Consider the following 14,998-nt stretch of genomic DNA (forward strand, 5'->3'; position numbering starts at 1 on the left):
GACTGTATTTCATTTATACCCTAACCAATTCCCCCCCTCCAATTATTTTGAAGCAAATCTTGGACATATGACTTTGGGTATCTCTCAAAAACAAGAACTATTGGCCAAGTGTGGTGGCTGACGCTTGTAAACCTAGCACTTTGGGAGGCTGAGGCGGGCGGATTGTTTGAGCTCAGGAGTTTGAGACCAGCCTGAGCAAGAGTGAGACCCCGTCTCTACTAAAAATAGAAAAAAATAGCCGGGCATGGTGGCACATGCCTGTAGTCCCAGCTACTCGGGAGGCTGAGGCAGAAGGATCGCTTGAGCCCAGGAGTTTGAGGGTGCTGTGAGCTAGGCTGACGTCACGGCACTCTAGCCCAGGCAACACAGTGAGACTCTGTCTAAAAAAAAAAAAAACAAAAAAAACAAGAACTATTTATTAAAAGATTTGTGCATTTAAATATTGAATCCATTCAGAGTTTATTTTGGTATTTAGTGTTATTGCTGGATTTAATTTTATTTCTCTTTTTAAATAGCTAGTTGTCCCAATACCACATATTGAATAATTCATCCTTTTACCTATTGGTAAGAAATGCCACCTTAATCATATGTTAAATTCTCACGTACTTGAATATGTTTCTGGATTTTCTATTTTTTGAGACAGGGTCCTGTTCTGTTGTCTGGGCTAGAGCTCAGTGGTGTCATCATAGCTCACTGCAACCTTGAACTCGTGGTCTCAAGCAATCCTCCTGCCTCAACCTTCCAGCAGCTGGGATTACAGGCGTGTACCACCATATCCAGCTAGTTTTTTCTTTTCTTTTCTTTTTTATCATAGCTCATTAGAACCTTAAATTCCTGGGCTCAAGCGATCCTCCTGCCTCAGCCTGCCGAGTAGCTGGGACTACAGGCACCCGCCACCATGCCTAGCTAATTTTTCTATTTTTGGTAGAGACAGGGTCTCACTGTAGTTCAGGCTGGTCTTGGACTCCTGAGCTCAAGCGATCTTCCCGCCTTGGCCTCCCAAGAGTGCTAGGAGTACAGGTGTGAGCCACCTTGCCTGGCCTAATTTTTTCTATTTTATGTAGAGATGATGTCTCGTTATGATTCTCAGGCTGGTCTCAAACTCCTGGCATCAAGAGATCCTTGGCCTCCCACAGTGCTAAGATTATAAGCATGAGCTACTGTGCCTGGCCCTACTGTTTCTGGATTTTCTGTCCGATTGATCTTTTTCTTCTTTTCTATATCATATTTGGGTTTTTATCTTATACTTTGTCACATGAAAGCTATTAATTTTTTTTGTTATTAATCTAACATGGGGGAAAAAACTAATGGGAAATTAAGAATATTTACTTAGTTAAACAAACATATTTAAAACAAAAATATTTATTTTCTTTCAGAGATCCTTTAATGTGGAGAGCTGTGATTGGAACTAATAATAGACATGGGGACCATGAACATAGCAAGAAGATTAAAATTAAAGCAATCATTATTCATCCAAACTTCATTTTGGAATCTTACGTAAATGATATTGCACTTTTTCATTTAAAAAAAGCAGTGAGGTATAATGACTATATTCAGCCTATTTGTCTACCTTTTGATGTTTTTCAAAACCTGGACCAAAACACAACATGCTTTATAAGTGGCTGGGGAAGAACAGAAGAACAAGGTAATTATAGACTGAATTTTACTGAGACACATTTTCCTGATTATTGGCAGAGAAAGGTCAATGCTTATATATATAGTCATGTGCCACATAACAACATTTTGGTTAATGATGGAGTACATATACGATGATGTTCCCATAGGATTATAATGCCATAATTTTACTGTACCTTTTCTATGTATGTTCAGATACACAAATACTTACCATTGTGTTACAACTGCCTACAGTATTCAGTATTCAGAACAGTAACATGCTGTTAGGTTTGAAGCCTAGGAGCAATAGCCTATATCACATGCCCTAGGTGTGTAGTAAGATACGCCATCTAGATTTGTGTAAGTACACTTTATGATATTCAAACAATGACGAAATTGCCTAATGATGCCATTTCTCGGAAGAGTCTGAATAAAGTAGCCAGTACACAAAATCAGCAATATATAAAATACAACCAATATACAAAAATCTATTTATATACACTAGCAATAAAATTTTAAAAGTTAACAGATATCACACTCACTGGATGACTATAATCAAAAAGCTAGACAGCAATAAGCATTGATGAGGATGTGAAGAACTTAGAACCCTCACATTGCTGGTGGAAATAAAAAATGGTGCATCTGCTTTGGAATACAGTTTGGAAGTTCCTTAAAAAGTTAAACATAGAGTTACCATATGACTCAACAATTCAATTTCTAGGTATGTACCCAAGAGAAATGAAAATATGTGTCCACACAAAAACCTGTACACGAATGTTCACAGTAGGATTATTCATAATAGCCAAAAATGGGAACAACCTAAATGTCCAACAACTGATGAATATATAAACAAAATGTGATGTTTTCATATAATAGGATATTATTCAGCCATAGAAAGGAAGAAAGTACTGATACATACAACAACATTATGCAAAGTGAAATAAGCTAGACTCAAAAGGCCAGGTATTGTATTATTCCATTTATATAATGAAATGTCCAGAATGGGAAAATCATAGGGACAGAAAGTAGCTTAGTGGTGGCCAGTGGTTGAGGAGGAAGAGGGAATAGAGGGTGATGGATAATGGGGTGTTTCGGAATTAGATAGTGGTGATGGTTGTACATATTTGTGAATGTACTAAAACCCACTGAATTAATACATTTTAAAAGGGTGAATTTTATGGTATGTGAATTATATCTCAATAAAATTTATTATTTATATCTGAGAAAATAGCTCTATAGTGCATATTAGGACAATTAATGAATTTTAATATCAAATGTGAAAATTGGTGGGGATAGACTGACTAAAACGTTAAGACATAACCATAGGACTAAAAGAATGCTTCCCCATCCCCCACACCTTACCATCACATCACTAAAGGTCTATTTATCACAGTTCCTTTTACCCAATATATCATGACCAATTTTCAACAAAAAATTACAAGGCATACTTAAAGGCAAAAAACAGTTTGAAGACACAGAGCAAATACCAGAAACAGACTCAGATATGGCAAGCATGTTGGAATTATGAAACCAGGAATTTAAAACAACTATGATTAATATGCTAAGGGCACTCACTAATGGAAAAAGTAGACAACATGCAAGAACAGATGGGTTATGTAAGCAGAGATGGAAATTCCAAGAAATAATTAAAAAGAAATGCTAAAGATCAAAACATTGTAACAAAAATGAAGAATGCCTTTGATGCGTTCATTAGTGATGCGGTCCTCAACCCTCAGGTTGAGAACGGTACAGATCTATAGCCCTGTTAGGAACCTGGCCACACAGCAGGATATGAGTGGCGGCCAGCAAGGGAAGCTTCATCTGTACTTACAGCGCTCTTCATGACTCACATCACACATAAGCTCCACCTCCTGTCAGATCAGCAGTGTCATTAGATTCTCACAGGAGCTTGAACTCTACTGTAAACTGTATGTGCAAGGGATCTAGGTTGCATGCTGCTTACGAGAATCTAATGCTTGATGATCTGACGTGGAGCTGAGGCAGTGATGCTAGTGCTAGGGAGTGGCGGCACAGACAGATTATCATTAGTAAAGAGGTTTGACTGCACAATAAATGTAGTGTGCTTGAATCATCCTGAAACCATCCCCTGCTACCCACCCCGCCCGGTCCATGGAAAAATTGTCTTCCATGAAACCAGTCCCTGGTGCCAAAAAGGTTGGGAACCACTGCATTAGTAGACTGGACATGGGTGAGAAAAGAATCTGAGCTTGAGGATATGTCAATAGAAGCTTTTAAAAGCAAAGAGAAAAAAGACTAAAAAAACCACAGAATATCCAAAACTGTTGGACAACTACAAAATGTGTAACATATTCATAATGGGAATACCAGAAGAAAAAAGAGAGAAAGGAATAGAAGAAATTTTTGCAGTACACTAGTTCTCCCTTATCTGAGGGAGGATATATTCCAAGACTTCCAGTGGATACCTAAAATCTCAGAGAGTACCAAACCCAATTGTGGTCAATCGGAACATGTTTCTATTCATGCCTTCTCCATCCTAACTTATCAAGTATTGTGGCTGTAACTTTTGCAGTTTGAGGTTCACAGCAAAACTAACAGTTTCACAGACAGAAGTTTCATTCTTACCGTAGATCTTAGCAACCTCAGCATACAATTTTTTTCTTTCCTTTTCATTTATTTATTTTTTTAAATTGAGACTGGGTCTTGCTCTGTTGCCTGGGCTGGAGTACAGTGGCATCATCATAGCTCACTGAAACCTCAAACTCTGGGCTTAAGCGACTCTCCTTCCTCAGCTTCCTGTTTCTTTCCTCATTAAGTTGAGAACTTTCACCTTTTCAGTTAAAGGAAGCACTTTATGGCTTCTGTTTTGCACATCTGAATTGCCAGCATCACTACTCCTTTCTCTAGAATTTTCCATTTAATATTTTCAGACCATGGGTAACTGACACCATGGAAAGTGAAACTGCAGATAACAGGGAATTAGTGTAATAATGACTGGGAATTTTCCAAAATTAATGTCAGACAACAAACCACAAATGCAAAAAGAACACCAAGCCAAATAAATGCCAAAAAAGCCAAACTACACCTAGGCATAGCATATTCAATCTACAGAAAATCAAAATAAAGAAAAAGTTACTGAAAGAAGCCAGAGAAAAAAGAACAGCTTACCTATACATAAGCAAAGATAAGAATTACATCCAGCTTCTACTCAGAAACCATGCAGAAGAGACTGGAGTGAAATATTCAAAACGCTGAGAGAAAAAACCCACCAACCTAAAATTCTGTATCCTGTGAAATTATCCTTCAAAAGTCAATTAAAAAAAAAAAGTCATTGAAAACTTTCTCAGACAAAAACTGAGGGAGTTTGTTGCCAGTAGACCTGCCTTGCAAGAAATGTTAAAAGAAGTTCTTCATGGCCAGGCGTGGTGGCTCACGCCTGTAATGCTAGCACTCTGGGAGGCCGAGGCGGGCGGATTGTTCTGAGCTCAGGAGTTCGAGACCAGCCTGAGCAAGAGCGAGACCCCGTCTCTACCAAAAAATGGAAAGAAATTAATTGGACAGCTAAAAATATATGTAGAAAAAATTAGCCGGGCATGGTGGAGCGTGCCTGTGGTCCCAGCTACTCGGGAGGCTGAGACAGCAGGATCGCTTGAGCCCAGGAGTTTGAGGTTGCTGTGAGCCAGGCTGACGCCACGGCACTCTAGCCTGGGCAACACAGTGAGACTCTGTCTCAAAAAAAAAAAAAAAAGTAGTTCTTCAGAGACAAAGAAAATAACATAGGTCAGTAACTCAGATCTACATAAAGAAAGGAAGAGCATTAGAGAAGGAATAAGTGAAAATAAAAAATTTTATTTTTCTTATTAATTGATCTAACAGTTAAGTTTGTTTAAAATAACAACAATATATTCAATGATTATAGCTTATGTATAAGTAAAATAAATGACAGCAATGATAGAAGGGATGAGAGGAAGACTAGCCTGAGCAAGAGTGAGACCCTGTGTCTATAAAAAATAGAAAAATTAGCCAGGCATGGTGGCACGCACCTGTAGTCCCAGCTACTCGGGAGGCTGAGGCAGGAGGATCGCTTGAGCCCAGGAGTTTGAGGTTGCTGGGAGCTATGATCATGCCACTGCACTCCAGCCTGGGCAACAGAGTGAGACCCTATCTCTAAATAAGTAAATAAATAATAAAAGGAATGAATGAATAAATAAACGTATGAAGAAAGATAATCCACGCTAACACTAATCAAAAGAAAGTTGGAGTAGCTATACTAATTTCAGACAGAGGAAAGAAACTTTAGAGCAAGGAAAATTATCAAGGATAAAAAGGGGGATTACATAATGATAAAAGGATGAGTACTCCAAGAATGCATTAACGGTCCTTAATGTTTATGTGCCTAACAACACAGAGTCAAAATATGTGTGGCAAAACTGATAGAACTGCAAAGAGAAACAGATGAATCCACTATTACAGTTGGAGACTTCCACACCCCTCTATCAGTAATGGCCACATTTAGCAGGCAGAAAATCAGTCAGGACATAGTTAAACTCAACAGCGCTATTAATCTTCTAGATATAATTGGCATCAATGGACTACTGCATCCAACAACAGCAGAATACACATTCTTCTCAAGCCTACATGGAACATTCACCAAGATAGACCACATTCTGGGCCATAAAACACACCCTAATAAATTTAAAAGGATAGAAATCATATAACACATGTTCTCAGACCCCAGTGGAATTAAACTAGAAATCAATAATGGTAACATAGCTGGAAAATACCCAAATACATGGAGATTAAGTGTGAACTGAATAATAGTATTGTTCCAGTGTTAAATTTCTTGATATTGATAAAGAGACTATGGTTATATAAGAGACTGTCCTTGTTCTTAAGAAATATACACTGTAGTATTTAAGGGTACCAGGACAGAATGTCTGCCATTCACTTTCAAATGGTTCTGAAAAATTTATTTATACACACACACATATATACAACATACAGTATAAATTAATACAAATGTGACAAAATATAAATAATTGGTGAATCTGAGTACATGGTATTTGGTAGTTCTTTGTGCTATTCTTGCTACTTTCCTATAATTTTAAAATTGTGATATAAATAAAAACTCAAAATAACTAAAGAATAAAAAAAAGTTAACAATTTAACAGATGAGTAAAGAGTACTAAGAATCTAGGAGATGGGTATGTGGCTGTTCACTGAGAAATTCTTTCATCTTTGCTTATGTGTGAAATTTTTCATAGTAAAAAGAAAAAAATGGAAAAGGAAAAAAAGGTAACAGAAGTTAACATTTATAATAATATCAAAATGATTAAGAAAAAAAGAAAAAATGATTAAGGGGCTAGAAACAAATCTAACAAAAGATTATAGGTCTTTTATGGGAAAAAATCCTAAAACATTACTAAAAGACATTAAAGAATGCCTAAGTAAATAGAATGGTATACTTCATGTGTGACCAGGAAGACTCAATATCATGATGATGTCAATTCTATTTGAAAAAGTGAACAAAACAGGGAATGATAAACCCTAACCAAAGTTTTTGAGATAATTAAAAAGTTGGCTGGGTGATGTGGCTCACAACTATACACCTAGCACTTAGGGAGGCCGAGGCGGGAGGATTGCTTCAGGCCAGGAGTTTCAGACCAGCCTGAGCAAGAGCGAGTGACACCCTATCTCTACAAAAAATAGAAAAATTAGGTGTGGTAGTGAGTACCTATAGTCCCAGCTACAAGGGAGGCTGAGGTAAGAGGATTGCTTGAGCCCAGGAGTTTGAGGTTGCAGTGAGCTATGATGATGCCACTGCTCTCCAGCCTGGGTGACAGACTGAAACTCTGTCTCAAAAAAATTTTTAAAAAAAGGTAATTCTAAGACACCCAGGAATAAGCACTGCAATAGAAGAAAAATATGTTAGAGGGCTTTCCATCCATCCAGGAATAAAGGCTTATTCTAAAGCTATCATAATTAAGTCAGTGTTATATTTGTACAAGGTTATTCTAAATGACCAGTGGAACAGAATAGAAAACCTATAGACTTATTTCTGGGCTCTCTCTTCTAACCACTTTGAAAATTTATGGTCCTTTTGAAGAGCTCTACACCAATACTATATTGGTATTAGTACTGCTCAAGTTCATATATTGGGTAGGCCACAGGTATTCATTTCATTTCTATAGTCTATGATATATGTTACATATTTTGCTTTATATACGGCCAGTATTACTTAACAAATTAGTTTTTTAAATTTTATTTTTAATTATTATGGGTACATAATAGTTGTATATCTTTACAGGGTACATGTGATGCTTTGATACAGCCATACAATGTGAATTAATCAAACCAGGGTAACTGGGGTATCCCTTGCCTCAGGCATTTATCATTTCTTTGTGTTAGGAACTTTCCAATTGCACTCTTTCAGCTATTTTAAAATATACCGTAACTTGTTGTTGATTATAGTCACTTTATTGTGCTATCAAATATTGTTCATTCTACTTAATTATATTTTTGTACCCATTAATCACCCCCGATTTATCCTCCCTTCCCCGCTACCCTTCCTAGCCTATGGTAACCATCATTCTACTTTCTGTCTCCATGAGATCAATTGTTTTTTAACATTTAGGTCCCATTAGAATAATGTGAGAATAATGTGAGATTTGTCTTTCTGTGCTTGGCTTATTTCACTTAACATAAGGTTCTCCAGTTCCATCCACGTTGTTGCACATGGTAGGATTTCACTCTTTTTCGTGGCTATATGACATTCTATTGTGTATATGTACCATAATTTCTTTATCCATTCATCCATTAATGTACACTTACGTTGATTTCTAATCTTGGCTATCATGAATATTTCTGCAATAAACATGAGAGTTCAGATATTTTTTCAATATGCTGATTTCCCCTCCTTTGGATATATACCCAACAGTAGGATTGCTGGGTCATGTGGTAGTTCTTTTAGTTTCTTTTCTTTTTTTTCTTTTTGAGACAGAGTCTCACTCTGTTGCCCTGGCTAGAATGAGTGCCATGGCGTCAGCCTAGCTCACAGCAACCTCAAACTCCTGGGCTCAAGCAATCCTTCTGCCTCAGCCTCCCGAGTAGCTGGGACTACAGGCATGCGCCACCATGCCTGGCTAATTTTTTCTATATATTTTTAGTTGTCCAATTAATTTCTTTCTATTTTTAGTAGAGACGGGGTCTCGCTCTTGCTCAGGCTGGTTTCGAACTCCTGAGCTCAAACAATCCCCCCGCCTCGGCCTCCCAGAGTGCTAGGATTACAGGCGTGAGCCACCGCGCCCGGCCTACTTTTAGTTTCTTAAGGAACCTCCATACCATTCTCAATAGTGGCTGTATTAATTTACATTCCCACCAACAGTTTATAAGGGTTCCCCTTTCTCCACATCCTGGCGGGCATTCGTTATTGCCTGTCTTTTTGATAAAAGCCATTTTAACTGGGGTAAGATGATATCTCACTGTAGTTTTGATTTGCATCTCTCTGATGACAAATCATGTTAAGAATTTTTCATATACCTGTTGGCCATCTGTATGTCTTCTTTTCAGAACTATACATTCAGATCCTTTGCCCATTTGTAATCGGATTATTTGATTTTTTTCCTATTGAGGTATTGGAGCTCCTTACATATTTTAGATTTTAATCCTTTGTCACATGGGTAGTTTGCAGATATTTTCTCCCATTCTGTGGATTGTCTGTCCACTTTCTTGATTGTTTCCTTTGCTGTGCAGAAGCTTTTTAGCCTCATGTGATCCCACTTGTACAATTTTGCTTTCATTGATTGTGCTTTGGGGGTATTATTCAAAAAATCATTGCCAAGACTAATGTCCTGAAGCATTTCCCCAATGTTTTCTTTTAGTAGATTCATAGTTCCAGGTCTTAGATTTAAGTGTTTAATCCATGCTGATTTTTGTGTAGAGCAAGCGAGAGTGTCTAGTTTCATTCTTCTGCACATGGATAACCAGTTTTCCCAGCACCATTTATTGAAGAGACCGTCCTTTCCCCACTGTTAGGTTCTTGGCACCTTTGTCAATGATAAGTTTACTATAGATGCATGGATTTATTTCTGGGTTCTCTATTCTGTTCCATTAGTCTATGTGTCTGTTTTTATGCCAATACCATGCTGTGTTGGCTACTACACCTCTGCAATATAGTCAGAAGTCAAATAATGTGATTCCTCTAGGGTTTTTTGTTTGTTTGTTTGTTTTGGTTTTGTTCAGGCTATTCTCAGTCTTTTGTGGGTTTTGCTCAGGCTTTGGCTATTCTGAGTCTTTTGTAGTCCCATATAAAAATTTTAGGATTATTTTTTCTATTTCTGTGAAGAATGTCTTTGGTATTTTGATGGGCATTGCACAGAATCTGCGGATTGTTTTCACATAGAGATCTTTCACTTCTTTGGTAAAGTTTATTCCTAGATATTTTATTTTACTTATAACTACTACTGAAAATGGGATTACTTTCTTGGTTTCTTTTTCAGATTGTTTACTCTTGGCATATGGAAATGCTAGTGATTTTTGTATGTTGATTGGGTATCCTGTAACCTTACTGAATTTATTTGTCAGTTCTAATAGTTTTTTTTTTTTTGTGGAATCTTTAGATTTCTCTAGATATAGGATCATATTGTCTGCAAGCAAGGATAATTTGACTTCTTCCTTTCTAATTTTGATACCCTTTATGACTTTCTCTTGTCTGATTGCTCTAGCTAGAATTTCTAGTACCATGTTAACAGTGATAAAAGTGGGCATGCCTGTCTTGTTCCAGACCTTAGAAGAAAGGTTTTCAATTATTCCCCATTCAATATGATATTAGCTGTGGGTCTGTCATATATGGCTTTTATCGTGTTTAAGTAGGTTCCTTTTATACTCAGTTTTTAAGAGTTTTTATTGTGAAGGGATGTTAAATTTTACTGAATGCTTTTCTAGCATCATTTGAAATGATCATATGGTTTTTGTCCTTGGTTCTATTGATACAATGTATCACATTGATTGATCTGTGTATGTTAAACCATCCTTACATTCCTGGGATGAGTCCCACTTGATCACGATGAATAATCTTTGTAACGTGTTGTTGAATTTGGTTTGCTAGTGTTTTGTTGAGGATTTTTGCATCGGTGTTCATCAGAGATATTGGCATGTAGTTTTTTATTTGTTGTGTTTTTTTCTGGTTTTGGTATTAGGATAATACAGGCCTCATAAAATAAGTTTTGGAGTATTCCCTCCTCCTCAATTGTTGGAATAGTTTATGTAGGATTGGTATTAGTTCTTCTTAGAATGCTTGGTAGAATTCAGCAGTGAGCCTATCGGGTTCTGGGCCTTTCTTTGATGGGAGCCTTTTTATTACTTTGTCTATCCCCTTACTTGTTATTAGTTTATTCAGGTTATGGATTTCTTTCTGGTTCAATCTTGGTAGGTTGTATGTGTCTAAGGATTTATCCATTTCTTCTAGGTTTTCCAATTTATTGGCATGCAGTTGCCCATAGTCGTCTCTAATGATCCTTTGGATTTCTGCAGTATCAGCTGTAATGTCTTCTCTTTCATCTCTGATTTTATTTATTTGGGTCTTCTATTTTTTCTTAGTCTGGCTAAAGAACTGTCAATTTTGTTTATCTTTTCAGAAAACCAACTCTTTGTTTCATTGATCTTTTTTATTTTTTTGTTTCAATTTCATTTATTTCTGCTATATTATTTCTTTTCTTCTACTAATATTGGGTTTGGTTTGCTCTTTTTAGTTATTTGAGATGCACCATTAGGTTGTTTATTTGAAGCTTTTCTACCTTTTTGACATAGGCATATATTGCTATAAACTTTCCTCTTGTTACTGCTTTTTCTATATCCCTTAGGTTTTGATATGTTGTGTTTCCATTTTGTTTCGAGAAATTTTTTATTTCCTTCTTAATCTCATTAACCCCTGGGTTATTCAGGAGCATATTGTTTATTTTCCATATGTTTGTATATTTTCCATTGTCACATGTGGTAGCTGAATATTTTGTGTGCCCTGCATCCTTCCCCAACTTTTCTGGTAATAGACATTGTCCCCCTGGCTTCCAATAAGCAAATGACCCAATTCCAATTCACGGAATTCTTGTTATTTATTTCTAGTTTTATTCCATTGTGGTCAGAGAAAATACTTGGTACGATTTCAATTTTTTTGAATTTTTTAAGACTCAGTTTGTGGCCTAACTGCCTTACAAATTTAGTCCAGGCCTCACGCTATTTTTTATCAGCTGGTGGTGGGGCTAGCTGGAACTTGGGTTTCAGGGCAGAGGATTTCCCCTGGCCATTCTAGTCTAAATGCTCACTCTGCGGGCACCAGCAGAATTCTGCCCTGTGCTGTGTTCCCATGTGTCAGGGTGGCCCTGGGTTTCAATGCAAAGTCCCACAATCACTTAACTCTCCCCGACCCAGGCACCCAGATTCTCTCTCCACTATACATGCTGGTGCAGCACTGCTGGGGGGTGGGGGAGGGGTGGCGTAGGCAATGCAAGATTGTCTTTTCTGCTCTCTTCAGCACCTCTTTCCTAGACATAATGTCGAAACCAAGTGATCGCTCACCTGGCTTTTGGTTCTTCTGAAGGTACTTGCTTGTGTGGATAGTTGTTGAATTTGGTGTTCCTGCAGAGGGACAGTTACTGGAGATTTCTATTCAGCCATCTTGCTCCACCCCTAATAAATTATTTTTAAATAAATGGCAGAGATGTGGCTGGCCTCTGGGAAACCTCAATCCAGGAATCTGAATGGCATTAGGATATATTTTATTTTTATTTCCTAATTTGGTCTGTCTCTGCATGTTGACCTTATTCTCTCAGGCTGCCTGTCCTTGTAGGGCTGGAACTATGGCTGCAGGCTGCTTTGGACATATAGTCATGTAACTAGGGTGAAAAAAGTTCTCCTCTGGCAGCCCCAGTTTTAAAAATGCTACAGAAGTATTCCAATTGGCTAGACTTAAATCAAATAAAGTCATCCTAAGATCAATCAGTATCACCAGGAGAATAGAATTCTGTGAATGGAACTGGGTCATCTGCTCATCTGAAGCCAGGGGGACAATGTCTATTACCAGAAAAGTTGGGGAAGGATGCAGGGCACACAAAATATTCAGCTACCACATGTGAAACTGCAACTCTGAGACAGACTGATGGGATCAGATGCTGCTGTTATAGTAGCTTTTCTATGGATTGATTTTCCAATAATCTGTCCTTTAATAATTCCTGAATTATTGTCTTGTATTTTCCTACCCTTTCTATAACAAAGAACCACTTTATGTTCAGGAATTAGCAGGTAAGTTAGGGGAGTGCATGAATTAAAAATCTATTTTTATGTTCACCATCCTTCACAACTTAGTATCACTAGCAAATTTAGTAAAAATTATCCACAATTTATAACATAAAATTGACTTCAGCATTTACCTCTTTAGCCCTTGACAATTTTTACATAGCTTTATTTTGTAAACTTATCGATCCTCTTGGGAGACCTTCAAGAAATGAAGGTCAAACATGAAAGCAAAGATAACTAAAATCACCTGAAATTCCTATTATCCAGAGATAACAGTCATTAACATTTAGGTGAATATTCTACACTCTTCCTAGGCATACATACATATATATATGGATATAATTTTACATAATTGTTCAATCACTCACTTTGGAAAGAAAATCTATTAAACACCAAAATTTTAAATCACTGTAAAAATGCCTGTGCTCCAAAATAATTTATTGTTATTTTTTTGTTAACAGGTAATGCTACAGATCTCTTACAGGAAGCAAAAGTGCATTACATTTCTCGAAATATTTGTAATTCTGAGAGGAGTTATGCAGGAATAATTCCTGACACTTCGTTTTGTGCAGGTGATGAAAATGGAGATTTTGATACTTGCAGGGTAAGACCAAATAATTTTCCTTAAAAATATTTTCTGAAGCCAGAAGGGAATGTGAACAGGCCTTTGATCACTTTCAGGAGGTCTTAATTATCAGGTGTAAAAATACTGAATTCTTTTTTCTCCTTTTTAACAATCCAACAATCCAAATCTTCTTGGTTTCTGATTCCTTGGTTTCATCACCATCTACCTTAGGCAAGATTTGCCTTGAATCTTTTTTTTTGTTATCATCACCTTTGAGATATAATTCACCCATTTAAAGTATAAAATTCAATGTTTTTTTTTAGTTTGTGTATAGAGTTGTGCAACCATCACCACAATCTAATTTTAGAACATTTCTGTCGCCCCAAAAAGGAACCCGTACCCATTAGGAATCAATCCCCCATTCTCCTGCCACCCACCTCCAGTCCTAGGCAACCACTAATCTTTATAGAGTTGCTCATCCTGGACATGCCTATTCTGGACTTTTATGAGATAATTCAATATTTGAATTATGACTGGTTTCTTCCACTTAGCATAATGTTTTCAAGGTTTGCCCATGTTGTATAATGTATCAATACTTTTTTTTTTTTGCCAAATAATGTACCATTGTATGGATATGTATGGATATACCATGTTTCATTCACCCATTCATTAATTGATGGACATTTAGGCTGTTTTCACTTTCTAGCTTTTATGAATAATATTACCACGAACATTTGTATCTACATTTTTGTGTATCTACATGTCTTCATTTATCTTAGAAACTCCACCTAAGAGTGGAATTACTGAGTTAATGTTTAACATTTTGAGGAACTACCAAACTATATTCCAAAATGGCCACACCATTTTACATTCCCACAAGCAGGGCATGAGGATTACAGTTTCTCCACATCCTTGTCAGTACTTCTTATTGTCTATACTTCTTTATTATAGCTATCCCTGTGGGTGTGAAGTAGTATTTCATTGTGGTTTTAATTGCACTTACTATCCATTTATATGTCTTCTTTAGAGAATGTCTATTTGGATCGTTTTCTCATTTTGAAATTTACTTATTTGTCTTTTTATCATCGAGTTGAAGCCTTCTTCATATATTCTGGATATAAGACCCTTACTAGATATATGATAAGCAAATATTTTCTCCCATTCTGTGGACTATTTTTGCACTTTTCTGATGTTATCGTGTATAGCACAAAAGTCAATTTTTTATGTAGTCCGACTGATCAATTTTTTGTTTTATTTCATTATGCTTTTTGACTCTTTATTCACATTTTCTTCACTATTTCCAAACCTACCAGTCCTTCATTCCCAAGAGTATCCTACACTCTCATCTTTTCCTACTCATTCCCAATTCTGAAATCTAAGGTTTATCTTTCCTGTGTTCTTTTCCTTAAAAATCTTGCTGAGTAAAATAGTAAAAAATCCAGGCCGGGCGTGGTGGCTCACACCTGTAATCCTAGCACTCTGGGAAGCCGAGGCAGGCGGATTGTTTGAGCTCAGGAGTTCGAGACCAGCCTGAGCAAGAGCGAGACCCCG

The 14,998-nt window shown here is 36.9% G+C and overlaps 1 protein-coding gene across 1 annotated transcript in view; it reads left to right on the forward strand.

Annotated features, from left to right (window-relative positions):
* The window catches only part of TMPRSS12 (transmembrane (C-terminal) protease, serine 12), a 31,761-nt gene that overhangs the window by 3,616 nt on the left and 13,147 nt on the right, over positions 1-14,998 (forward strand). The window contains exons 3-4 of the mRNA XM_012651457.1: positions 1,377-1,645; positions 13,344-13,486. Of these exons, the coding sequence (XP_012506911.1) occupies positions 1,377-1,645; positions 13,344-13,486 (412 nt within the window). The remainder of the gene's footprint in view (positions 1-1,376; positions 1,646-13,343; positions 13,487-14,998) is intronic.

This window comes from Propithecus coquereli, unplaced genomic scaffold, assembly GCF_000956105.1.
Source record: "Propithecus coquereli isolate 6110/MARCELLA unplaced genomic scaffold, Pcoq_1.0 Scaffold111, whole genome shotgun sequence".
Taxonomy (NCBI): domain Eukaryota; kingdom Metazoa; phylum Chordata; class Mammalia; order Primates; family Indriidae; genus Propithecus; species Propithecus coquereli.